At 43.9% G+C, this 26,833-nt stretch overlaps 1 protein-coding gene and 1 long non-coding RNA gene across 2 annotated transcripts in view; one reads left to right on the forward strand and one right to left on the reverse strand.

The window, feature by feature from the left end:
- LOC149873699 (uncharacterized) overlaps positions 1-26,833 on the forward strand; it is a 258,851-nt gene that overhangs the window by 10,982 nt on the left and 221,036 nt on the right. The gene's annotated exons all lie outside the window — the stretch shown is intronic.
- EFEMP1 (EGF-like fibulin extracellular matrix protein 1) overlaps positions 10,105-26,833 on the reverse strand; it is a 94,077-nt gene continuing 77,348 nt past the window's right edge. Inside the window, exons 6-11 of the mRNA XM_090049843.1 lie at positions 23,757-23,876; positions 21,184-21,303; positions 17,618-17,737; positions 12,952-13,075; positions 12,627-12,822; positions 10,105-11,351 (exon numbers count right to left, since the gene is read on the reverse strand). Coding sequence (XP_089905969.1) covers positions 11,193-11,351; positions 12,627-12,822; positions 12,952-13,075; positions 17,618-17,737; positions 21,184-21,303; positions 23,757-23,876 — 839 coding nt within the window. The 3' untranslated portion in view covers positions 10,105-11,192. The remainder of the gene's footprint in view (positions 11,352-12,626; positions 12,823-12,951; positions 13,076-17,617; positions 17,738-21,183; positions 21,304-23,756; positions 23,877-26,833) is intronic.

A 26,833-nucleotide genomic window follows, 5' to 3' on the forward strand; every position in this document is an offset into this window, starting at 1 on the left:
CCCTTTCTGCCACTGTTTTGACAAAAGGAGCGTTCCCCAGCCTATAGGTGTGTTGCTGGGTCCTTCTCCCTAGATGCAGCACCCTGCACTTGTCTGCATTAAACTCCATCCTGTTCTCACCTGCCCACCTCTGTAACCTGTCTACATCTAGCTGGATTCTGTCCCTCCCTTCCAGTGTGCCCACCACACCCCACATCTTGGTGTCATCAGCAAATTTGGACAGCATGCTTTCCACACCCATCTCCAGATTGCTGATAAAGATGTTGGACCAAGCCCTGGTGGACTCTACTACCCACATCCCTCCAGGTTGAAAATGACCCATCCACTGCCACTCTCTGGGTGCTACCATCCAGCCAATTTGGCACCAATCTGACTGTAGGCATCAATGCTGCAGTCACCTATTTTTTTTTATGAGTGGGTGAGAAACCGTGTCAAAGGCCTTCTTGAAGTCCAGGTAGACAACTTCCACCTCAATGCCCTGATCCAAGGACTTGATGACCTGATCATAAAAGGAAACCAGGTTAGGTATGCAGGATCTGCCCTCAATGAACCCATGTTGGTTGCCCCTGAGCGCTACCTCCCCGGCTGAGCCCTTGCAGATGTGTTCCTTGCTAATTTTCTCAAAGGTGTTCCCAAGGATTGAGGTAAGACTGTCTGGCCTATAATTTCCGGGGTCCTCCTTATAAATGGGGATCACATCAGCCCTTTTCCAATCCTCTGGTACCTGGCCAGAGACCCATGAGCCCTCATAAAGCCGTGCAAGGGGCCCGCTATGACCCCCCCCAGTTTGCTCTGCAGCCTCAGGTGAAGAGCATCTGGATCTGCTGATTTAAACACGTTCAGCCCCTCCAAAAGTTCCCTAACTAGGTTGTCCCTGATGCTAGGGATGGTGGTGCCTCCCCTGGGTCCGTCTGTAATATTAGTGCGGGAGATGTCCCGGTCCCTGTTCAGAAATATGGAGGCAAAGAATTCATTAAAGAGGTCAGCTTTTTTGTTTGCTGAAATCACCAGATTGCCAAGCCTGTGCTATAGGGGTGCCACATTACCCGGTGCCGCCTTCTTATTCCCTATGTATTTGAAAAAGGACTTTTTATAATCCTTAATTCTGGTTGCTAGCCCTAGCTCCTCTCAGCCTTGGCCTTCCTAACAGCTTCCCTGCAGTCATGAGTAACGGAGGTATAATCCTCCTTGGTGATAGCCCCTTGCTTCCACTTTTTCTATGCCTCCTTTTTTGCCCTCAGGCCCTCTGGGATGCCTTTGCTGACCCATAGGCCCTTTTTAGCACTCCTGCCCTGCTTGGTATGCATTGGGACTGACTCCCTTTGAGCTGGGAGGATTGTCTCCTTAAGGAACAACCACCCATCTTGGACTCCCATCTCATTGAAGTTCTGAGACCCCAATGCCTCTCCTACTAATCCTCTAAGCTCATTGAAGTCAGACCTCCTGAAGTCTGCTTGCTTGCTTTCATTGCCCTGTGCTGGATATTAAATTCCAGCAGGCAATGATCACTGTCACCCAGGTGGTCAAGTAGCCGGAGATCCCTCACCAGGCTCTCACCTGTGTCAAGGACCAAGTCCAGCAAAGCATTTCCCCTGGTGAGACTATGCACCTCCTGGGTTAGGTGGAGGTCCTGTATCCTGGTTAGGAACCTATGTGAGCGGTTGGACCTGGCTGACTGCTCCTCCCAGCAGATGTCTGGGTAGTTTAGGTCAACCATGACAACCACATCCCTTGACTTTACAGCTTCCATGAGCAGACCTGAGAATTCCAGGTCCAGCTCATCCCCCCGGTGAGGTAGTCTGTAGTAGACGCCCATTATCAAGTCCCTTTCCCTATGACCTCTTTGCATTCTTACCTAGAGTGCCTCAGTTTGCCCTTTGTCTTACCCCATCCTGATCATCAAGGACATGTATTGCTGTTTGACGTTGAGCGCAACCCCCCACACCCTTTTTTTCCCTGCTCTTTCTTGCCTGTACAGCCTGTAGCCCTCGATGTCCACTGCCCAGTCATGGGTAGAATCCCACCAGGTCTCCTTGAGCCCCACTAGGTCTGGGTTTTTGCTTTCTAGCAGGAGGGAGAGTCTCTCCTTCTTCTTCCCCATGCTTCGAGCATTTGTGTAGAGGCATTTGAGGCTTCCAGTAGGTGCACATACTGCCCCCATTTAAGTCACACCTATGTAAGTCCCTTACTGCGCTATATTTTTGTAGCTTAATGCATATCTGTCTACGGCCTTAATTAAAGAGTAGAAAAATGCTTTGTAGGTTTGAAGATTCTAACCTGTTAGTTATTGTTGGAGAAGGTCTGCAATAATCTTTCATTTGTAAACATATGATGTTGAGGGAACTAGCAGGGGTTATTGCAGGGCCCTTGGCACAGCTTTATGAGCGCTCGTGGTGCTCGGGCCAGGTGCCAGATGACTGGAAGATGGCCAGCGTGGTCCCCATCTTTAAAAAAGGGAGGAGGGAGGACCCGGGCTGCTATAGGCCCATCAGTCTTACCTCAATACTAGGGAAACTCTTTGAGAAGATCATCATGGAGCACATCTGCGATGGGCCAGCCTCAGAGATGATGCTCAAGGGCAACCAGCATGGTTTCATTAGGGGCAGGTCATGTCAGACCAACCTGATTGCCTTTTATGATCAGGTCACAAAAGCATTGGATGCAGGTGTCGCCGTGGATGTATTCTTTCTGGACTTCAGCAAGGCTTTTGACACCGTCTCCCACCCCATTCTCATTAAAAAACTAGGCGACTGTGGCATTGATGCCTTCACAGTCAGATGGATTGCAGATTGGCTGAAGGGTCGCACTCAGAGGGTAGTGGTGGATGGGTCATATTTGACCTGGGAAGAAGTGGGCAGTGGAGTCCACCAGGGCTCAGTCCTTGGGCCTGGGCTGTTCAATTTCTTTATCAGCGATTTGGATGATGGGGTGAAAAGCAACCTGTTTAAATTTTCTGATGATACCAAAATTTGGGGTGAGGCGAGCACGCTAGTAGGGAGGGAAAGACTGCAGCAAGACCTGGATAGATTACAGGGGTGGGCTAGCAAAAACAGGATAAGCTTCAATGCTGACAAGTGCAGGGTGCTGCACTTGGGCAGTAGTAACCAGGAGCACACTTATAAGATGGAAAACTCCCTTCTTGAAAGCACGGAAGCAGAAAGGGATCTTGGAGTCATTTATTGACTCCAAGATGAACATGGGCCGACAATGCGAGGTCACAGTTGGCAGGGCTAACCGGACCTTGTCGTGCATCCACAGGTGCATCTCAAGTAGGGCCAAGGAGGTGATCCTCCCCCTCTACGTGACACTGGTCAGGCCACAGCTGGAGTACTGTGTCCAGTTCTGTGCGCCCCACTTCAGGAGGGATGTGGATAACATGGAGAGGGGCCAGAGGAGGGCGACCTGCATGATCCGGGGAGAACAGGGCAGACCCTACAATGAGAGACTGCGGGACCTGAACCTGTTCAGCCTTCACAAGAGAAGGCTGAGGGGGGACCTGGTGACCGTCTATAAACTCACTAGGGGGGACCAGAAGGGTTTGGGGGAGACCTTGTTTCCCGTAGCGCCCCCTGGCATAACAAGGAATAATGGCCGCAAGTTGTTGGAGAGGAGGTTTAGATTAGACATCTGTAAGAACTACTTCACTGTCAGGGTGGCTAGGATCTGGAACCAACTTCAAAGGGAAGTGATGCTGGCTCCTACCCTTTAAGAAGAAGCTTGATGCCTACCTGGATGGAGTCATTTGAGCCCAGTTTTTCTCCTGCCCAGGCTGGGGGTCAGACTTGAAGATCTACAAGGTCCCTTCTGACCCTACTTCTATGATTCTGTGATGTTAAATCACATAGAATTATGTGATACAGTAAAATGTCATGCCCTGTTTCTCTTTCCTAAATCTGTTTTATGTTATCAGCTAGTTATGCACTTGCTTTATATATGATATATATTATAAGCACTCTAGGAGCATGTAAATAGTTCCCAAATACATTAGAAGAAAATGAGCTCCAATTTTAAATAATTATAATTAAAAAATTTAAATAAGTTCAGATTCTGATGTTTTGACTTAAAAAAAGGTTTGGAAGTGCTTCGCCCTGCCTAGATCCTTATGTAGCTGCCATTCAACACTGCGCAACCCAAAGTGCACCTTGAGTAGTTCACAGGGATATTTGCATAATTTTATTCATGTGCATGAGAGCAAGTGTAGCGTGGATCTTTATGGCTGGAGTAGTCTTCTATATCTGAACATTAAGACTTTTACGATGTATGGTTTGGAAAAGATTAATGATGTTTTAAGATTATCTAATAAAATAGAATGATGTAGGCTTCTATTTAGAGTGTGCTTTTTCAAAAGCAATCAGTATAGAATTAACTGTGCTTCAATTAAAGACAGTGGTAATGCCCACTGATTTTTCTGGGAACAGTTAGGTCTATACAAAGGGCTTCTAAAAATCCTACCCATAATTAAGAGCCTGATCCAAAGTATCTTGATGTTAATGGGAGCATTGACTTGATCAGGTACTATAAACATATATAGAAATTACAAAACCATTATTGAGGACTTCATCCTCAATATGTCCAATGAACAGCACCGAGTACTGACATCAGTGAGAGCTGTAGATACTAGGCAACAAATCAGCTGTTGGCTCAGTAAGTTAGGTTACCTCTGTGGCTTGCAACGAGGCTGTGAGGAAGAAGCAATGGTAGAAAGAAAGATGTATCTTGCCAACAAAACAACTGATTTAACATGCTTCATCAAACTCAGTGTTCTGCAGATATATCATTGTAGGCCACTTCACCTACAACAGTTAGATCAGGGTGGCCAGCCCACAGCATGGGAAGCCTCGCTGTGTGGCATGTGGCAGATTAGAGAGGGAGCAGGGAATATAGTGACAGGTAGGACAGGGAGCAGAAACCTGAGCAAATGATCAGGCAAGGGAAGGGAATTCAGGCAGCACTCTGGGAGGATGCAGGGCTTACCTTGTGGCACACCTATCAAGAAGGTTGGCCCCCACTGACTAAGACACATGAGGGTAAATTAAAAGAAGATGCATGATGCATATAGTAAACCTGACTGACCTACGATTAGGGTCCTGCTCAATTTGTGATTTCATGGATTTTGTGAAATCTCAAAATTGAGTGATGTCTGTGAAATCTGCAGGGGCAAAAAAACCCTAAAAATAAAATGCTGGCTCCCCAGTGGGAGCCAGCAGTACTCATGGTCATTACAGCCTGCTGGGGGGAAGGGGCCTGCAGGCATAAGAGGAGCAGGCAAGATGGCTGCTGCCCTCACCCCTTGCTGCTGATTGACTGAGGGCTGCCTGTCATGCGGCCTTGCCCCTCTCCACCAATCAGTAGCAAGGGGCAGGGCCGCAGAGCTGATAGCCCTCAGCCAATTAGTGGCAAGGGTGGGGCCATATGATGGGTGGCTGGTCCCACTATCTGCCTCCAAATTCAGCTGCCTGCTTCCTCAAGTTGGGTAGGTCCCTACCTATGATTTAGAGACTATTGCATATTTAATATCACTGGGAAAATGCTTTTTATACCATGCTATAAGATGCAATTTCATACCGTTCCTGGGAAGCTTAAAGGAAAGAACCAGGCTTGAGATAGCTAATTTGCTTTGAAAAGCCACTTAACTTGCATATGCTCTGTGACTGTCTCAGTGTAAAAAAGCAGGTTTTACTTTTTCACTCGTGCAAAGGTGAAACAATGGATCTGTTGAATTTTGCTCTTAGATAAAAATTACAAAAGGAATTTTAATTCCATTTTATGGAATGGGTCTGTCTTTTCTAACACATATACAAACCTATGCAGTATAAACAACTTAGCTGAACATCTGTCTTTATCTAAATACAAAATGCATTTAACTTTTTGCCCTGTTTCTGTTCACCCATGCTGATAACTTATTCTGTTGGCCAGATGAAATAAAATTAGTTTTTATACCAGATGTAGCACAGTTTAGGTTTGTATTATGCAGGTGTTCCCCCAGCTGGGGAAGTATGGAAACTTGCCATCTTGCTGAGATGATGGCTTGGTTTAGAAATGTGAGGGCGTTAAAAATAATTCTACATGTTAACAGTGGCTTTTGTCCCTGGTGGGGTCCATATGCCTAGCATCTGACCAGAGCAGCAGCTGTTCTATATTTTAATAGGAGAGTTATAAAGTTAGAAACATGTATGACCACTCCAAATATAAGCAACTGCTTGCAGTCATGGAAACAGGATTCAACAATAAACTCTTATTTGTGCGTCCTCCAAAAAAAATAATTCCAGTAGACTATGTTCAGGTGGTCTAGAAAAAGTGAATGAACGTGGCTTTCTATTTCTATTTATGACTATTTCTGTAAGCCTTGTTTACTCAAAATTCTAGTTTTTTCTTTCCTATTTTTTTTTCTGAGAAGACATTAAACCTTTTATATAATCCCACTGTGCTCACAAAGATGACTATAAAGTCTTTCTGAAAAATATTTATAGCTCATTCAGTATAGCTATGTGTATCAGGAAGAAGTAACCTAATTGAAAAAATTTCCTGTTAGTATTGGATGGCTCAAAATATTGTTAGCTCCTTCGATGCAAGCAACCAAAATTTGGAATCTTATAGGTTGTTTCAGCCAAGAAGAGGAATTAGGAATGGAGTTAGATACTGATCTGTTTATTTACAGTGAATGAATGTCCATTTACCTGAATACAGGAGAAATCAAACCTGAGTGTTTCTTTATTTGCAGCACCAGTGCCAGCTGTGAATTCTCTCAAAGCTTTTGCTTTGGGTCTTGTTACCAGGTTTCTACCAGCTTCACTCTGTACTAGAGCTTCCTTGTCACTGTTTCCACCTTGATTTTTCTCTTACATGAACATGCACAAGCCTGTAGGCCTTGCTGGAGCATGGGTTAGGGCAGTCATTGACAAGTGCACAAAGAAATTACATGGAGGCTGGCTAGCAGTATGAACCAAAGTATGCCTCACTAATATCACAAGGTGCTATGGGGCTGGGTTGGGGCTGTAATCTGTGTCCCAGGCCGGTATAGGGACAGAGCCTGCTGACATCAAAGCAAGGATAATGGGGGGTGGGGTAGGGGCACGGGAGTCCGGAGTAGTGCAGGAGGTTAGGAGAGGAAGGTGGGGAGCCTTAAGCTGCGTGGGTGGGTGGGTGGGAGGGAATGCACCAGTGGGGAGGCAGCAGATGCGGCTCTGGCCCCAATCCAGGCCCAGGGCCAGAACCAGAGTAACAGCAGCTGCCTGCTATGCCACCAACCTGTACTCAATTCCAAGATGAGGGACTTTACACCTGTGTTAATGGGCGGCAAAACCCCCAAAGCTTGGTATCAAGTAAATATGGTAAACAGCATGGAGGCTGTTTAAGTTGCATGGGGGTCTACACTGGCTACCTGTCAGTCATAGGACTGGGAGACTGTGAAGATATCTTAAATCACTCTAATCACCTTTGATTTTGCATCTTGTACAGTTTTGACAGATGGGAGAACCTACACTAATATGAATAATAATCTTCATTTAAACTTAGGAAGTAAAATGGCATTTCCCAGAGGATGATGCCTAGAAACTTGCCAAGTTCAAAAGGTTAGGATCAAGCTCTGGGCTTGTGGTAAGGGACATTGGTAAGTGAGTGCTGGAAATGTCAGGTGTCTCACTGGCCATATCTGGGATAGAACTATGGACTGAGATAATGTTAGTGGTGACAATAAAGAGGTATATGGTAGAATGTATGCTGTTTGCTGGTGGTGGGAAAATTGTTGTTTGTTGGGAGTTGGAGGGTAATTTCTTTGAAGTCAGATAAGATCAGGAGGGTCAGCAGAGGTAGCAGGAGCAAGTGGGGAAAACAGTGGAGAAAAGAAGGAGGTTATATCTGTGACTAGACAGGGCTGGAAGTAGCAGTGGGCAGCAGAGAATGTGTGGGAAAAGGCATTCAGGATATATTATATTTACCCAAATCCAAGATGACCCTGAATTTAAGACAACCCCCAATAATTCGAATATAAAAGCCTTAGTTTGTCTGTCTATAATGCTTTATTCACACTCTGATTGGTTGTCTCAGCACAGAGGCACACAGCGGAGTGCTGCCATGACAGCAGGGGCTGAGGGACCCGATTGGGGGCAGGATGGCTGAGGCCAGCAGTGCTGGCCTCCCACTCTGGCCCTGTTCCTTGGCGCCAGGGGCCGGAGCAGCCCCGAGCCCCAACAATAGTTGGCAGGGAGGGGGAGGGAGAGGCGGCAGTGAAAAGGGGAGGAGGGAGGGAGGAGGAAGGGATGGGAGCGGGAAGGGGAGGAGTGGGGTTGCTGGTGACAGTGCCCCACTGCTAGCTGCTGCAACTGCTGCCACCTGCTGCTGCGACCACCATCTTCCACTTCTCCTCAGCCTTGAGTCCCTACACCATTCCCTGTCTGTGTGTAAGCTCCCCTCCCTCCCACTGTTCCTGGGAGGAGGCAGTGGCAGCAGTGTGGAGTTGAATGGCAGGGGGTATGGGAGGCATATGGGCCTACACCTGAAGTGGCAGGGGGTATGGGGGGGAATCGGACCCAAAACGACAGGGGGAGGGGGGTAGCAGGCCCAGACCCAAAGAGGAGGGTGGGGAAGCTGGACCCCAGCCTGAGGTGGCGAAGTGGTGGTGGTGGGGAGGAACGGACCCAGATCGGGGGGAGGGGGGGGAGGGGGAGATGACAACGCAGGCTTCTGTCCCTGCCTCCCCCCCCAACCCCCACTCCTTTGTTATGTTGGACCAGCAATTGCCTAGTTAGGTTCTATATGTGGAAAATGTATAAATCTAATTATTGGAGGGTTTTCTTAATTTTGTCCCCATCACCACTGCAGCAGGGAAAACAGCGGTATGGGGGCAGGCAGTGGAGAGAAAAGTGGGGGACAGGCAGCGGGGCAGGCAGCAGGCAGGAGGTATGGAGGCAGTGGTGCGGGTTGGGGCCATGCTGCATGCCACAGGCTGGAATAGTGATGGTGCCAGCTGGTACCTAATCAAGGGTTAGGGGTGAGGTAGGGGCATGGGAGGGTGCAGAGGCTGAGCATGGAGGGAAAGACGGGGAATGGTGTAGTGGCTCAAGGCTGTGCAGGAAAGAAGTGGCACGGGGGGGAAATCAGGGTAAAGGGAGGCGGAGGCCTGATGTTGCCCAGAATGTAGAGGCAGCAGGGGCGGGAGGCAGACAGCAGCCAGAGCTGCAGCAGCTGCCTATCCTCCTTCCCCCCCAAGTGTACTCCATTCCAAGATGAGGCACTCCTCCCCTCCATGCTGAATGATAATAAATGCCTCATCTTGGAATCAAGTAAATACAATATATGGCAGGCCAAAGGGTCCTGTAGTCAGGAGGATTTCAAAGTACTTTGCTGTACAGGTTTGACTGTGGTTTGACTGATTTCCAGAATAGGAGAGTCATCTTCAGTGTCCTAAGGATTAAAAAGCCATCCGAAGAGAAGTCAGTAATTAACTAATACGTTTTGTGGACCACTGACCCAAATTTCCTTAGCCAGTCAGTTTGAAAATTCAAAGCAAGAGGGAGAATAAGGCCAAAAAGTAAAAAGTATTTTTAAAAGATAGTTTGTAGCTATCATGGCAAACTTTAACAGCAGCATTTGTGAAAGGTACTGGATTTAACACCCTCAAATTCTTTTAGGGGTGGATTAAGAATAATTGGGGTCTTGTCCTGAAGTGTCAGGGCCTGAGACAAAACGCCTTCCTGGCTGCTGCACTGCCTTTGCCGGGAATGCTAGCGCTTCTTATTAGTCAGCCTATTCCACAAGCATCTGCTGTGCGCCCTTTGGCAGATAAAGTATTTGCTCAAAGTTAGTGAAAGCATCAGAGCACATTAGAAAACAGGGTCCTGATTCTGGGGTTTGACTAGGCCTGAACTTCTACTGCATTTTAGAGCTGGTTCAATCTACATTTTCTCTGTTCTTTATGACAATACATGGTAGCTTTTAGTTTTATAGAAAACTAAAAAACAAACAAACTTGAGTTACTTTGGGCCAATGTGGTGTAAATTGTAATGCCACTGTAATCAATGCATCTGTGCTGATTTCTACAGTTAAGGTTCTAGCTCATTTACACTTGTGCATTATACAATACCTTAAAAGACAAATTAACCCTGTATAGGAGAGAGATTTATTTATTAAAAAACTCTGTACATCAAAGTATAAACTATTATATTTTAAACAAGAAATGAAGTTTTACAATATTACAAAACTACATGTAATTAGTTCTTGAATTACTACAAATTTTATGAACACTGTACATAAGACCAAAAATCTGAATGAGAAAAACCAGGAATAGAACCAACTGCTTGAAAATATATGGTATAATTTACTAATGAAGCAAATATTATAAATCCTTAGTATACAACAAAACTGAAAAGTAGCATGTTATTTTTTTCCAGAAATGCAGTAACCTTCTGAACACAAACTATAGGCAGTATTCTCTTAAACAGTGATATTCATACAAAGATATTTTTCAGTATGATGATTTTCCACTGAGTGTTTCATTCTTAGTAGTTTTCCTATCATGTCCCATTTTTCATGGATAAGATAAAATATAACTGTATGGTATATTTAGAAAAATCTGCATAATATCTGGTGCTTAAGGAACACCCAATGCAAAATATACTTTTCTTGCCATGTAAATTTACTACAACCAGATTTGGACCAAAAAACCCTGATCTAGAACATACGTATCTAAAGAAATAGTTCTGTATTGACTGCTCTCCTCTCTCATAAGGCAGTTAAAAAGAAGTAAATTTAACCTGTTAAAATAATCTTTAAATTTGTATAGCATTTATTTTATATTACTTTTTCGTTTTGAGATAGTCAGTGGAGCTGAATTAGAATTTAAAACTATTATAAACATAGATCACTTTTTTAATTGCTTGAATTACTTGGCTAGGAAAAGAATGTGAACTTTCACAAAAGCGTAAGCATAAATGTCTTGTATAGAAGTGTAATAGGTTTTTAATCCAAGTATGATAAGAGAGGCAAAATTTTAATCTTTATACAGAAAGTGACAATGCTCACATTATAATATGGAACACGTACTAATTTTGAGTTACAGGTGTAATGTGTGGATTACAGATATCATTTACTAAATAAATCTAAAAAAAGCAAAATCTATAAATAAAATAGTAAGTGCTTTCTTTGATAATATTCTTTGGCTGTTTTAGGTGCCAGTGAAGGGTCACTGATGACAGCTAAAATGCAAAAGGTCCCACTATTATTGTTAATCTTAGCACTGAGCTTGCACGATAGTTCAAACTGTTGACTGTCAGCATCTCCAGATCTACAATATGTTCTCTTGGTCCTGACAGTGACTTCACCAATACGAGCATTGCACTTAGCGCACTTGTTTGCTGAAAGAAAAATGACAAAAACAACATATTTTAATTCATATAATTCAAAACCATCAAGGTTGCTCACATTTGTTACTTCAGTATAAAAATCACCCTAAAGTGACTTTGCATAACATCCCTGTTATGTGGAAAAAAGTTGTTGATGGCTGCATATCTGACTACCTTCTAGGGTTGAGGGAGGTCACGGCTCTGGCCTGTAAAGATGATCAAGTGCATGGAATCATGAACAATATCAGTATAAATGGGAGTTCCTGGTATTCAGTTCAGGGACTCTAGTGTAGCATTAAAAAAAAAGTTGCTAAGTATAAGGTAAAAAATAGAAGGGGTCCTTGCTTTTAATTGGTATGCTTATTTAAGCAGTTGTAGAGCAACCTGCGAGGCAAAGATTAGAACCTAGGAGCTTATAAATATTTGACAAAAGGGGTACAAAAAATTAAGATACCTTTTCCAAATTTTTGAAAAAAGTGTAATTTTTGACATCTTATTCTATGTGCATCTTTTTTGCCCATACAAAACCAACTTGAAATATTCAAATAATATGTAATTTTAAATTCTATGATTTATTTTCTCAAAATGTTTACAACATTCTTGAAAAATAAAGATATAAAACATAACTTCTGTTTCAGCTGCAACTTATGGTGCTGCTACTGTCCCACTATAATTTTTAGTAATACAAATAGACATCTTAATCTTGCCATGTGGTTCCAGAAGCATGGGCTCAGGCCAAGAACTGACAGTGTGCATGCCTTGATTGTCCTCTGGTTGGAGTTGAGTGTTCCAGAGGTCAGCACGTTAGATCTCAAACTATGGCAGATTTTTTCTTTTTTAAAAGAAAGAAGGGAGAAACACAAACAAAAAAATTATACAAAAATTCCCCTAAGACTTGAAAGCTAAATGATGGTTATCAAAACCAGTTATTCTGGGAAGGGAAGTGAAGGCAGAAGAAGCCTTTCCATAGCCCTCAATAAATTCTTCCTAATTATAACAGTAGATGTAAACCAAAAATAGTGGTGTTACACAGAAGTAACTGATGTCTGAACTTACCTTGCTGAACAATTTTCCCAAGGTAACTGGATAGAAAGAACCTACCTTGATTCTCAATGTCAGATTGCATTTGCTAACAGTTACTTGACATGGAACGTAGGGAGAGATAGCAAACACGGTACCATTTTTCAGAGAACAGCATTTTACAGCTATGAAAGAGCCAGGGCTTTCTGTATTCACACACTGCCAACCCTCTCCTTCAGCCCTTTTCCCCTTTCCCTGGATACTTACTCTCAGGTAGAACTCTCCATTTTCATTTCCAGACTTAATTCGGAAAGTATTAATAGTATTGGGATAAATAGTGGTTGCCTGGATTTGGAAAATATCAGAGGGCACATTTCTGTCTGAGCGGATACTCATATATTTGTATACAATAGAGTAGGGCAGCTCTCGACAAATGGTGTTTGACACCGGGCAAACACAGCGACTAGAAAACAAACAAACATAGATTAAGCATTGCTGATGTACCAATTTACAATATTCAGTTGCATTTAGTTGCACTTGGCAAAACTGGCTAGTAAGGATAACCCTAAAAACTGTATGTGGGTTCTCTTACTTCTCAGATGTCAGGACATAGGGTTCTTGACAAGGATTTCTTGGATAACACCGAAATCCACCATGGTAATTCCAGCACATCTCATCCTCTCTGCATTCATTAGTGGTCTCACACTCATTTATATCTAGATGAGAAAGAAAGGAACCAATCAATTTACAGTACACACAAATAGATGGAATGAAAACTTGGTGTTAAGAAAAAACTTAGGAAATGCTTTACTTTATAAAGCAAACAACAATGCTTCTGGTTCTGCACTTCCTTCTCTGTGTAGTCTTCTGAAGCCTTGTGTAAGACAATGGAACAAGGTGCCGAGGGAAACCAAGGTATCTCATCCATTGGAGGTTTATGGGATGGTTAGGAACAGTGAATCCTACATCTGTGCAGGGATTGGGCTAGATCAGAGATTCTCAACCAGGGTAGCATGGTACCCTGGGGTGCTATGAGATTCTTTTAAAGGTGCTCCAGAATATTATTAGTTGGGCAAACGATTCATAAGATAGACCCAGAGATTTCAAATTGGAGTCTACAGGACACGTCTACACGAGATGTATTAATGCATTTGCACATTAGCCTAATGTACTGCACAATATGGATGCACATCTACACGTGTGCTCCCCTCCTGCGCAGTAAAAATGGATAATTGCAACTATATTTGATACCTGCAAATGCAGGTATCTAGTTTAGCCATGGTTAGTTAATGTGCAGTAATGTATGTGTAGATGTGACCCGGCAATAACTTTAGTGTTGGGTCTGCCCAGCCACTAGGGGGCTAACCTGAGCCCAGCTCCAGCGCTCCTTGCTGGCTGCCTTTCCTGCTTCAGGGCTGGGCTGCTCCCTGGCTGCAGGGTATAAAAGCCTCCATACATTTTGTACCTTGGGGAATTCGCACCAGGGAGTCCGAGGGAGCCTGTTCTGTGTTCAGGAGCCCAGCAGGCCCCATGTGCCCCCCTGGACAGGCTGTCTCTGCCTGGCCTGACCCCTCTGCAGAGCTCCTGCTTGGCCACAAGTAAGTGTTGCAAAGGGCTGCAGCTTGCTGCACCCCTTGCTCAGGCCTGATATTTCCCCAGGACTGCTGGCTGGCTGTCTGGCAGTGGGGCCAGCACCTGTTCCCTGCTGCTGCTCACCTCTAGCAGTGTCTCTTTGCTGCATGGCTCCCAGTCCTTGGCTGTGGCCCTCTGCTGAGTGATCCCGAGTGCTGTCCAGCGCTGGCCACACAGGGACAGCTATGCAGGGGCCAGAGAGTAGGTGCAGGATGAGAATGCCATCCTTTCTGTTGAGCTTTGGCCCTGCCTGCATGCGCATGGCTGTGCCAACTGTCTGGGCCCCCAACTGGTTCTAGGAAGAGGCTGTGGTGCTCTGGGGCCATGCCAATATGCAGAGGCAGTTTGCACACGGTGGGTACTTGAATACCCACATTTTATAATGCCCTGTCCGGTGGCATGCATGAGCAAGGGCACTTCCAGTCCATGCAGTAGTTCCGTATTAGGGTCAAGTCCTTGCGGGCACAATGGATAGCTATAACTGACTACAGTTGTCGGTCTAATCATGCCCACAAGACCATGGCTTTTATGTGGGAGCTGACCCATATTTTGGCACCCCGGGACCCAGGCCACACCTCTGCAAGTGTAACCAAAAGGGCAGCCTGACCAAGCCCTCACCCTGCCCTGACACATCACCAGAGGGGCCCTCAGGCCTTTAGCATGCTGCCCTGTCCTCATACCTGGCTGCTGCATCCATTAGCAGCTCGGGGAGCCCTGGCCAGTGGCTGCCTTGCTCTTCGCAGAGTCTGAGACCCCACCACAAGAAGCGGCTGGCAATGTCACTGCTGGCAGTGCCAGCTCCTCCCCAGGGGACGGGGTCCTGACCAGGCGCTGGCCCACCACCCACCATGGGCCACGGACACCAGGTACAGCCACACACCGTCACCGATGGGGAGGCCTGCACCAAGCCATCAGCCTCACCATCCCAGGACATGTGTAAGTCACACACTGGAGGAGGGCCTTCTCACTCCCCACCCTGTCCCTGGTCCCAGCACCTGCCCCTGGCCCTGGCTGCTGCTCCCTGGTCCACCTGCACTCCCCTGGCCCCAGATTTTCAGGGAGGTTAGATCACATTAAAAGTGGCCACCTAATTTAATTTCGTTCACCCAGGTGTGGAGCTAACACTTAGATTGACCTAACTAGAGATCTAAGTGCAAACTATACCAAAGCTCAGGTCTAAAAATGGCTGCCCCTATCTAAGTTAATTGTATATCCGAGGTAGTCAAACTTGGATTGGGTCAGGCAAGACCAGTCTAATTGAAATTGTACGTTTCCCATCATGGCCCTGTAGCTGGGAAAGCCCAGCTGCTGGCCCCAGCTCCAGGGTTGTGCTTTTCCTACCTGTCCCCTGGCACTGTGCTACTTTTAGCTCCCTGACCTCTTTTCCCTTCCCCAGATGGACAACCCCCACCCCCCGAACCCCACATCCTGCAAACCACTCCTGGTGCAGGGAGCCGATCGAAGTAAACTGGAGTGGGCAGAGGGGCAGGTGGGATTGGAGCAGGGCAGGCTTGCTGGGGGAGAGGGTTGTTTATTTGGGGTTGGGGGGGCTAAAAATAGCCCCTGATGTTGGAAGGGGGGTAAGAGAGCCTCCCCCAACCCCCCAAGCCACCTGTGGACCCTTCTTGCACCTCTGTTCCCTCCTACAGACCCCACTTGTCTTCTTAATTCCTCCTGCAGACCCTGCTTGTCCCCTGCATACTTTGTCCCCGATCTTCTTCAGACTCCGCTTGCTCCCTCCCTCCCCTAGGCCTTGGGGATTGACTGCAAGGCCTTGACCCTCCTCACTTGCCCCCTGATCCCAATTAACCATAGAATGAGTGGCTGTTTTTAACCTCTAACCTTCCCCTAACTTCACTAAATGTCTGTATGTACCCACAGACTTTCTGCTTTGCTTTCCCATGGCTATGACACCTAGATAAAACTGAGATCCACTGCACTGCGTGACATGACTGTGATTTGCTTTTTTCACTGTGCCAGTACAGCCCCATTGATTTGTATCTTAGTGTTCCAAATAAGAGGTCATCTCAGTCTTGCATGGTTGGTACAGTAATTAATATGCCCATGGTTTCCAGGAACCTAAGATTCTCTTTTTTCTCTTTCCTTGAGTGTAATAACTTTTTTTTTTTAATTCCATCATGACCAAAGAAATGCCTATTACATGGAGGAAATGCCTCCCCACTCTATATCATCAAAGACAGTAATGGAGATTTTGGTTCTTGGGGGTGTATATGCATGCATGGAAACTCTGCCTATACTTGTCCCTAATAGTCCCTTTGCAGGAACATGGAAAACTTTTACTCTGCCTCACTGGGGAGGGTGGGGTGCAGTGTACCCCTAAAATTTGCAAAGAGTAGTGCTGGGGGAGTTGCTACATCAAACAGCAAGGTTTTGAGGGGAGTGACTGGGTGTGTGAAGATTTCACCACTACCTCCTCACCCTTCCTGATAAGAGCTGCATGTGTGAACTTGCTTGGGACTCGAGAGTAACTGCCAGGAGGGTTGGGGATGGATAGAGCATAAAAATGCAGATAACAGGTGGCTGGACTACAGGGATGATGAGGATAGTAAGGAAATCATTCTCTGTGATCAGTGTTAATATTCATGGCTCTTAAAAATAGTAGGACAATTTGATTTCACTAGTATATGAACAGTTAACTGAATTTATAGTCCTTGCCAGGGCATACCAAGGATTTCAAAAGAGCTTTTAAAAGTACTAAAAAGTATCCATTATCTTTGAGAAAAAATGAATGGAATAAATTTGAATTTTCTAAATCCAGCTATCCCAGAGGAGATGAATTTAAGGCATTATGCTTCTCCACAACTGAAAAAAGATCTTCAAGATGTTTTATCATACCAAGCTCCCTTTTTTCTTCTTTGTAATTGCTGCTGGGAAGAAAACAGGCAAGACAAACTGCAAGTGGAAAGTATTTTTTTAGGTTGCTTATGGGAAAGAACTGTCACATTAAAGTTTAGCTTAGTTATAATTTCAACTGTGCAGTTACTACTGAGACTGCAAAACAGTGATGGAAATTGTATGTTTAAAGTTCGTAATATAAGCTACTCTCCTTGGTGATGGAGAATACCTCACTTCCTTCATTTAACATTTGCCCCTGCAGAGCACTTAGTACTAGATAGAAAAGAAAACTGATTTCAGTGCTGTTGTTGTTTGCACTTCATAAGCATATTGTGGATTTAACATATTTCTACATTTTTTTACACCTGTTTTCTGTTATTGGAGACAGCAGCTGTCTGTCACTTATGGTGTAACTTAGTAACCTTTTAAAACTGTAACAGTTGGTACAAATCCATGTTTACAGACCTAAAACAACTGGCCAGCTTTCATCTCTGAATATTGGGCCCCTTCTTCATGTGCCTGAAAGTGGACGTGATGGCCTAACTTTAGGCACTCTATTTGAAATTTTTTATCTTGGAATCATAAAACTCTCCAGGGAAAAATAAAAATTTAAAAAATGTAACTAATGTAAGTTATGTGATCAGTTACCACACAAGTGTCCAATCTCGCTTACTGTAGTATAAACATCCCTATGGCATGTATTCTTAGTCTTGTTTTAAAAGTAGTCATTAATATTGCAGTAGTTAAAATGTTAAGACTAGTGCACTTACCTTGGCATGTTCTACCTCCTACTACTTGGTATCCTTCAGGGCAGACACATGAGAATTTCCCTGGTTCATTGACACATTGATACTGACATATGTAACTTGAAGTTCTGCATTCATCAACATCTGGAGAGCAAACAGACAGTTGGGTCTTATTGTCTTAAAAATCTACTTTGACAAAGACTACCCATTAATAGAAATAAAATAAACCCAGTCTAAAAAAAAAAATTCTTCAAAATCTGAAATGGATATTACACTTCAGCACCTTAAAGTTGTCTTCAAAAAAAGAAAATTCAACTGGTATTTTTTAGCTATTTCCAAATATGAAACTGTAGTAAAATGCATTTAGGTAAGTAGAGATTATATCAACACAGTTTCAGAATAGGCTTGAGAAAAGAGAGCCGACATATTTTTGTGTTTCAAACATGATCCTTTTTTCCATAAGACATGTATAGATCATTCTGGCGGCTTACCTCTGGGAGATATTTTACCCTGGTCTGTGTATGTAACTCACAGTGCAGTTAATATGAAACATTCTTAGGAAGATGTTAAAGACCATTTTTTGCCTTCAAACACTGTTTACTACGTCCTATTTTTATCTGGCTTTTGTAACTTTGCAAGTTGATCAATTGATTGCAAGACCATGTTAGGATGAAATGTTATTTAATCATAATTTCATTTTAACTCTATTTAATAATTCCCATTATTGTGAAAAAAGTGAAGTAATAGAATTCAGATGTGGCACAGGACTAGGCTGATGTGCCGGTTTGAGACCTGAGCTCAATTCTTATTCTTGGATGTGGAGTTCTTTGTGTAAAACCTTCCCTGGTTCCCTATTAAGAAAGTAGAGGTGCACTGATGAAGATTGTTTGGGTCAATATCAATGGCCGATTATTAACAAGCCATGTTGACCGATACCAGTCCGATTGTCAATATGCAAGCCTGGCAGCTTGGAGAGAAGCGTCTGGCTGGTAAGTCTGTTGGGGATAAGGGGCATGGTGGGGAGAGTGAGGCCTCTGTCATGAGGGATGGAGTGGGGCTGGGTCAGTGGCAGGCGCTGCCCAACTGGGGTGGAGCAAGGCACAGGACAGAACTGAGATTGGCTCGTTTGAGAAGGAAGGGGCAGCTCCTGCCACTGCATGCACCCCAAGGGAGGCATGGGGGGCATGGGAGGGCACGTGCCTCCTGGATCTGTGCATGGGGCAAGGGTGGGCTGCCTGCTTGGGGTTGAAGTCAGTGCCAGGCTATTCCTGGTGAGGGGGTTGGGCTGGGACTGTGTTTGGTCTGGATGGCAGGGGCACTGGGAGGGAGGATTTGAGGGGTGGTGCTATGGTGAATTTTGGGGTGGCTGTATCCCACCCTGTAGCCCCCCTCCTAGCACCACCACTGCTTGCCCCAAGTGCAGCCCCAGCCCAACCCCGCCACCAGAAAGAACCCAGAGCCAGCCCCAGCCCACAGTGGGAGCCTGCCCTTGCCCCATACAAAGATCCCCTCCCTGTGCCACCTGGATGAGCTCCTTGCAGCTCCGTCCCATGCCTCACTCTTCCCTGGCCAGGCAGCACCTGCTCCTGCCCCAGCCCCAGCCCCACTCCCTCTCGCAATGCAGGGGCCTCGATTGGCACCCCCCCACACCCCTTCTCCTCCCCCTCCCGCCCCTTCTGCCCCACAGACTTAAGAGCTGGATGGTGCTCTCCACACTGCCAAGCTGCACTCCTGGCCACATACATGCTGCAGCTGTGCCCATCCTTATGCCATTTATCAGCGACATTATTGGCCACATCAGCCAAAAAAGCTGATTGCCAATAATGTCAATTTCATTTCTTTTGGTTCCGATATGATATGGACCGATGTATTTGTACACCTCTATAAGAAAGTGGTTAAACTTCAGCTGTCTTCCATATAAGGATGTATGAGTACTTGAACTTTACCAAACGGTAACCTGGGAGATTATTTACAACATGCCAACTATACATAACCACCAGTGTGCATGCTCTTATTCTGTGCTAAATGCAAGTTTGCTTACCCTCGCAGTGGGCACCTGACTGCACAGTTGATACTTAGAAAACACTAAATGACTGTACAGTCCCAGCGGTGTACGGGTCGTTTCTGACCCTACATCGGGGGCAGCCTTATGAGGAGAGGCTACGGGACCTGAACCTGTTCAGCCTCCACAAGAGAAGGCTGAGGGGGGATCTAGTGGCCTGTTACAAACTAGTCAGGGGGGATCAGCAGGCACTGGAGAAGTCCCTGTTCCCTCGAGCACTGCCAGGAGTGACCAGGAATAACTGTCACAAGCTGGCAGAAGGTAGATTTACGCTAGATATCAGGAGGTGCTACTTCACGGTCAGGGCGGCTAGGATCTGGAACCAGCTTCCAAGAAAAGTGGTGCTGGCTCCTACCCTGGGGGTCTTTAAGAGGAGGTTAGATGTACACCTTGCTGGGGTCGTCTGACCCCAGTACTCTTTCCTGCCCTGGCAGGGGGTTGGACTAGATGATCTACTCAGGTCCCTTCTGACCCTAGAAACTATGAAACTATAACAATAAGCTACAGCGCTGTAGCTTATTGTTATGGTGATGTTATGTTTAGTGCCCATTGATGCTACATTGCCATAGCAATGAGCTATGTCACTGTGTAATGGATGTTATTTGCACTTTTATGTTTGTCACTACAGTGATATAGTGTCCTTTATAGACACGCCCAGTGAGAGTAAGAGTAAAAAGTAAGCATGTGCACATGGGTAGCTATTCTATCTTAGCTGATGCACTGTAAATTCATACCCTAGCTTACCTTGAAATAACTTGGTCATATGTCTATCGATAAGATCCTCACAGAGGGAGTATCTTTAATGGTTTTGTGGGACAGTTCAGGAGTGCCAAGCCAAGACCTATATAGTTCAAAAACTGGTAGTGAGGATATGTGGCCTTAAGGGGGAGATCATCATGTGTTCAAAAGGAGTTTAGAAGACACCTATGTGGAATCTGGGAGAAAAGGTATTGTATAATTGCCATGAGACTCATATTGTTTTGTGTAGATACATGTATTCATCCATACATCTAAAAAACACAGCTGTCATTTCCTTAGCATCATAAATTTAAGAGAATTTGAGAGAACACAATCTTACACCATGGAAAACTGAACATGCTTAGGTTTGCAGGTATTTATTTTATGGTGACCCTCTTTTAGATCAAGCATAATTCAAGTTAGTTTTAAGAGACACTTTTAGAAGTGTGCACCTCTCTGAGTTATTGCCTGAAAAATCTGTACATGTTATTTTATGTCTGCAACTGAATTGTGAGTAAATATCTTAGTGCTATCTTTACCTACCTGAATACTAGTGCAACTAAAATGATGAATACCTGCAATTCACCCAATAGATGCAAAATACAGGTCATAAATTTTATGGATAAAAATGGCATCCACAAACTAGGAAGGCCTGATCATAGCTTAACTTGAACAAACCTCATTAATTCACAGAATTGTTTTTCAGAAAAATTACAGAAAGAGAGAAATGGTATTTATTATGTTCCAAGAATCTTTCTGTTAACACATTATGTAGAAGAGAGCAGATTACCTTCACAGTTGATTCTGTCACTGCTTAACTCAAATCCTGGATTACATTGACAGATGAAAGAACCAAGTATATTGTAACATTGTTGCGCACATGGGTTATTGGCATCGCATTCGTTTATGTCTGAAAGGAGAGATTACATATCTTTATCCATATTGAGCTCTTTGAATCTGGTAATTAAACTGATTAAGTGGATTAGTTGTAGTTTTGGTGCTTTGTTCTGCAGCCCAGTAAACTATCTCAGTAGACTCTGCAGCTGCTGGAACAATGTCAGATCTGTGCTTTTCATTCCTTGCAGAAAAACTGGAATATTTTTCCAGGAATGAGAGTTATTCTAATGTGTAATGAACTCTTCCAAAATGTTTAGTGAAGCTATTAAACTTCACATTCCAGCATCTTTTTTCAGGTATGAAATGCCAAGTCTATAAATAATTGATATAAGGAACACATACTGATAAGACCTCTCAGCAGGCAGTGGTTAAGATTTATCTGAGCTATTTATTACTTCTAAAATCTGTTCTTTTAAATTCCATTACAATTATAACATGCGCCTTTGAGACAAGTAGAGAGTTTTGCAATGCTCCAAGGCATAGACCATATTGAGGGAAGGCATTTTTCTATGTTAGATTCTTTCCATGATATGCCCATCTTAAGAACATATGTGAGGACACTGCAGTTTGAAAAGAGAAGGAAGGCATTTTCAATGGAAAGTTTGTGAACATGAAATTTCAGTATCTTTATCTGGAGTCTTTAATACTTATTTTTCATATACTGTTGACTTTAAGTGCATACAGAGGAACAGTGAAAGAGAAAAGGCTTCCCATTCACTTTTTGATGCATTTTGTAAGAAACCATCATTACTGTAATTCTAATTTTTCTCTATTTTTTCTGTAGAATTTTCAAATCCTTGCGAATTATGTCAGCAATAGCTATCTGCAGATACTAATACAACTGACAAAGCTCTTCACTATATTCAAAGAATCTGTTAGAATCAGCTAAAGTTAAAGTCAGGAGTAAAATATTTGGCATCTATGATTTATGAAGGCTTCTAGTTTAAAATGAATAGGGGAGAATGCTTATATATTGCTTCTTTAGTTAGCTTTTAGCAAAAATGTAGTGAAGTTTATATGAAAACAATATTATCAGAAGCACTAAGTGAAAAGGTGGAAAATTCAACTTGTGAATATTTTTCTCTAGAGAAATTGTTCCACACGTATGTTTCCAGTAAAGATGTGATGTATAACAGTTACAGTTGTAACATCTGACATATATTTGTGAAGTTACCTCTTGAGATAGGACAGCTTATACTTCCAGGTTGGTAAAGGTCAATGGATGGAGATGCTATCTGATACTCTTCTGGAGTTATAACAACAATGACCTCTAAAGAAATGTTCTTTAGAAACCAGGGACTGTGCCTTTTCCATCCCCAGTCCTCATCACAGTTCTAAAAGCATTCAATTTCCCTCTCTAGTAGGGGAGGAGAGAGAGAGAGCCCATGGTTTCTAAAGAACATTTCTTCAGAGATTATTGTTGTTACAGCTCCAGAAGAATGCTTAGTGTAATACAGGTGCTCAAAATCAAGGAATATTTTTCTTACGTATTTAAATAACCATTAGTTTAGCTATATTCAGTGAAAACAGATTCCTCCCAAACTCTCAGAATCTGAACCCATACAATAACAGATTATATGGAAACATATGTTCCTTCTTCATAGCTTCTTTGGTAAATGGACTAGATTTTCCCATGTATAGAAATAAATATATTCTTGACCCATGAAAAATCATCCTGCTTATATGTTTAATTTTTAGAAATAACTTTCCTTTACTAAGTATTTACTATGGAAACAGTCATCTGGAAGTAGCTTGCACCTTGTTAAGCAAACCTCTTTGCAGCCCAATATCCTCCTTTAGTTATTAGAAGACTTTGAGTCAATAATAATAATCTTGTTGATTTTGTCAAACTCTGTCGCAATCAACTATCAGACCTCCCTCAGAAATTTACTTACAAAAGTCTGAATATGATTCCCTAACTCCTTCAGTTTTAGGTTTCAAATTACTTCTCAAAGGTTCGTATTTGAGATGGAAAGACCTGTATTCTGTTATCGCTATATTAATCATGTGCTACAGAGAATAAATACTTCTTCTAGTTTCCAGATATAGGGCCTGATTATTACTTGGACTGGTGTAAATCAGGAGTAACTCCATCAAAGCCAGTGAAGCATTACTATAAAACCAACACAGTTGAAAGGAAAATTTGGCTTAAGCTTAAATAATGAATTTCAATCCCTGATGTTCAAAGAACCAAACTTATGGCATACAGAAGCCGGCTTGCCAATACAATAATCCATTTTCAAAGCAAATTTCCATGTTTGTGTCCAAGAAATTTATGTTCCCCAAGATTTACTTGGGCCAGTTCCAGAAAAGCTTCTAAGTCTAGAAAGAGGTATGAGTTTTTTCAAATATTCTATTTAGTAACTTATGATGATGAAAGATAGTTTAAAAACACAACGGTATGCCAGTATTTGTTTTTCTAAACCAGACAGAATCATATATAAAGATACCCAGGAAAGTGCTTACCTACACAAGTGTGGTTGTTGGATGCTAATTGAAATCCTGGATTGCACTGGCAATAATAGGACCCAGGAGTGTTCACACATCTATGGTGACAATATGGAGGGAGGGTGCATTCATCGATGTCTGTATTACAACAAGAGCAAACCAGTAAAAAATGTTAGCACAGATTAATCACAACAGTTTATTGCTGCCAGCTTCTGTCCAAATGAAATGCAAAGTTAATTAGATCTGAATAAGGAAGTAAAAAAGAAAGGAGCTAATATAAAGCTAGAGTGTACTCTTGCTAAATTTAATGGGAGCAGCACTGTTCCCTTTCCATTCATGGAGTAATATTTGTCCAAATCTTTCTATGGTCATTGTTCAGCCAATGTGGTGTCAATATATATAAAGGCCCTCCTTTATTTGGTGGCTATGGTATAGTATGGTATTGAAAGCTATTAATTTTTGTTGACTATCACATGCCTTATTTTGGTTCTGAAACTCAGAGCAAGCTTCCTGATCACTTCTTAACCAGACCTAATGACAACCAGGATACTAAATGTGGTTCATATACTCCTTTTCTGTGCAAAAGCAGAGTAACAAATTAATGCTTAATATCTTTTGGTCTCTTTAAAGAACCTAAATCCTTCTCTTTTCTATGTGCAAGAATGTATAAGGATGACAGGGGTATGTGATCTGTCTACATAGACAACAGAGATTAGGCATGGAAAAGAAGTGGGGTACTAGAGTTCTATGGAGACGTGGGCTCCATAACCCCACAGCTATACCTCTTGGCCATTCCCCTCTCTTAAACTCTCTTACGTTCTTTCTGAAGTAAGTACCACTAAGCTACCAGCTGCAAGCCTGTAGCTGTTTTCTTCAACTGTGTGAAGGAAAATCAGATTGCATGAGTGAAGTCAGTGCTATCTCAGGCAGTATTACCTCGCTCATGCAGGTTAACCATAGTTTAAGGTACGGTAGTATGCTGCCTGTCCCAGTTCTGGCATTCCTAAGGTACACTGGAGCGTGCAAACTACATAAAGTGCACAACAGCTCTGCCTTAATCTTTTTGCACTTTAGATGGTGTGCATGGAGCTGCTGGAGTTCCTGCCTCAGCTCATGTGGATCTGCAAAACACTTTCTCCTACTAGCTAAACTGGCCACGCATGCATATGCACAATCTTCCTTAGGCTGTGCCCTTGAGCGTAGTCAGAAAAAACCACGCAGCATCTTGTGCATGAACAGAATGTCAGTTTTTTTCATAGCGGCTTGGCTTTCAGTCAAATAAACCCTGGTTTTCACTGAAATGAAGAAAGGAACTTCCCATTTCCATGCCAAATTTTGAATTTCCTACCTCCAGCTGTTTCCACTGTAGATGTGCTTTAAAAGGAAGCCAAGAGTTTTTATAATGGGAAAGCATTACTTTTTTCACTTAATATTAAATATTAGTTAACCCTCTTCACACAAACTTAGTATTTATATTCTGAGGCCAGATCCTAACCAGTGTTTAGGCAGTGAAAAGTGAAAAAATGGGCTTAGGTTGAAAACCAGTTTGCAGCCTTCACTATTGTAATGGTTTTCATTACAACTGTTTTATAGCAGAGAGAATTCATGAAGTAGAAGAGGGAAGGACCAGAAGACTCAGCAGTCTTTCCATCTCTGGTTTTTAGAGAACCTCATTGTAGGAGGATACGGTGGTGTGCTTGCTGTTTTGTGGGGAGAAGCTGCCTGAGAGGTAGCTTCCAGGTGGTGTGGGGGCTGATTGGGGTTTACCTGACTGGCAGAGGGCCAGGCTGGGACTAGATTAGCCCAGTGCCTGAGCTGGTCAGGGAGCCTAGCCCTGACAGCCTGAGGAGAGGAGCTCTCTGCAGCATGGCAGAAGGACTCCTGTAGGGCCCAAGAAGGTAGGGGAAGCAGAATGACTCTGCAGGCCTGGGAGCCAGAGAATATTCCTTGGGGGCAGAGAAGAAATGGTTTATGCAAACAAAGTGCCTTTGTTTTATGTTGGTATTATTGCTGGAGTTATAAGCCTTGAGCCCTGCTGGAAAGAGGCCCAAGACTTACAGAGAATTCTCCAGCCCAGAGAAGGGGCTGAGCAGGGATATAGAGTGTTCCCCAGCCCATGGAGAGGGGGCTGAGTGGGGTATAGAGGGCAAGGGTATAGAGCCTACAGCCCAGAGAAGGGGCTGAGTGAGGCATAGAGGGCTCCCCAGCCCAGAGGAGGGGCTGAACAAGGGAACAGAGCCCACCAGCCTAGAGAAGGGGCTAAGCGGTGTACAAAGGGCTTCCCAGCTCAGAGAAGGGACTAGCCAGGAGCTTCCCAGCTCAGAGAAGGGACTAGCCAGGAAACCGAACAGAGGACCTACCAGCCAACGAGAGTTGAAGCGAGGGATGAGAAGGTATACAGTCTCCAAGAGGGACTGCATGAGGGGTGAGGGGTCTGAGGACCCAGAGAAACAAGGTGGAGAGACCCAGAGGGTCTGAGAGTCCTGAGAGGGGCTAAGAAAAGCTAACATCTGAAATGATAACACCTGTGAGGCTTGAGGGGTGATGTAGCGCAGGAATGCAGCTGCACAATTTGGCCATAAGGCTACAGATGCCCTGCAGGGGCACTGCCAGGATGAGAGAGCCTATTTAGCATTGAAAGTAGTAGGGCCTGGGAGGGACTCATTGACTGGATTTAGGCTCTTTGTCTAAAGCCCATGGGTAGCCTCCCTTATTTAACCTCAATAACAGTAAGGCATGGTGGGTGAGCAATTAAGGGAGGGCAACATTAGAGAGGGAGCTGGGCAGCAGCCACAGCAGTAGCTGTACCAGGAGGCCTCAAGGCCACCCCTGGGGCATGAATCTGCTACACTCATCCTCACAAACATGCAATGGCTATTTAAAGCCCTGATGATACAAATTTAGGCGTGGGATTGAGTTCTGTGGAGCTACTCGTATGTCTGAATGTTTGCAAGACAGGATTCTAATTCATGGGGATTTTGCTTGGAGGAATAGGGTACATCTTTTGTGTGTACATGTGATTCTGTAACAGGCTATAAGATGCCTTAGGTTAGTAAGAGCTGATCAATACAGTCAAATGTGTGTTTGAAGCAATG

The sequence above is a fragment of the Crocodylus siamensis genome, chromosome 1 (assembly GCF_052110815.1).
Source record: "Crocodylus siamensis isolate JL-2025a chromosome 1, ASM5211081v1, whole genome shotgun sequence".
NCBI lineage: Eukaryota > Metazoa > Chordata > Crocodylia > Crocodylidae > Crocodylus > Crocodylus siamensis.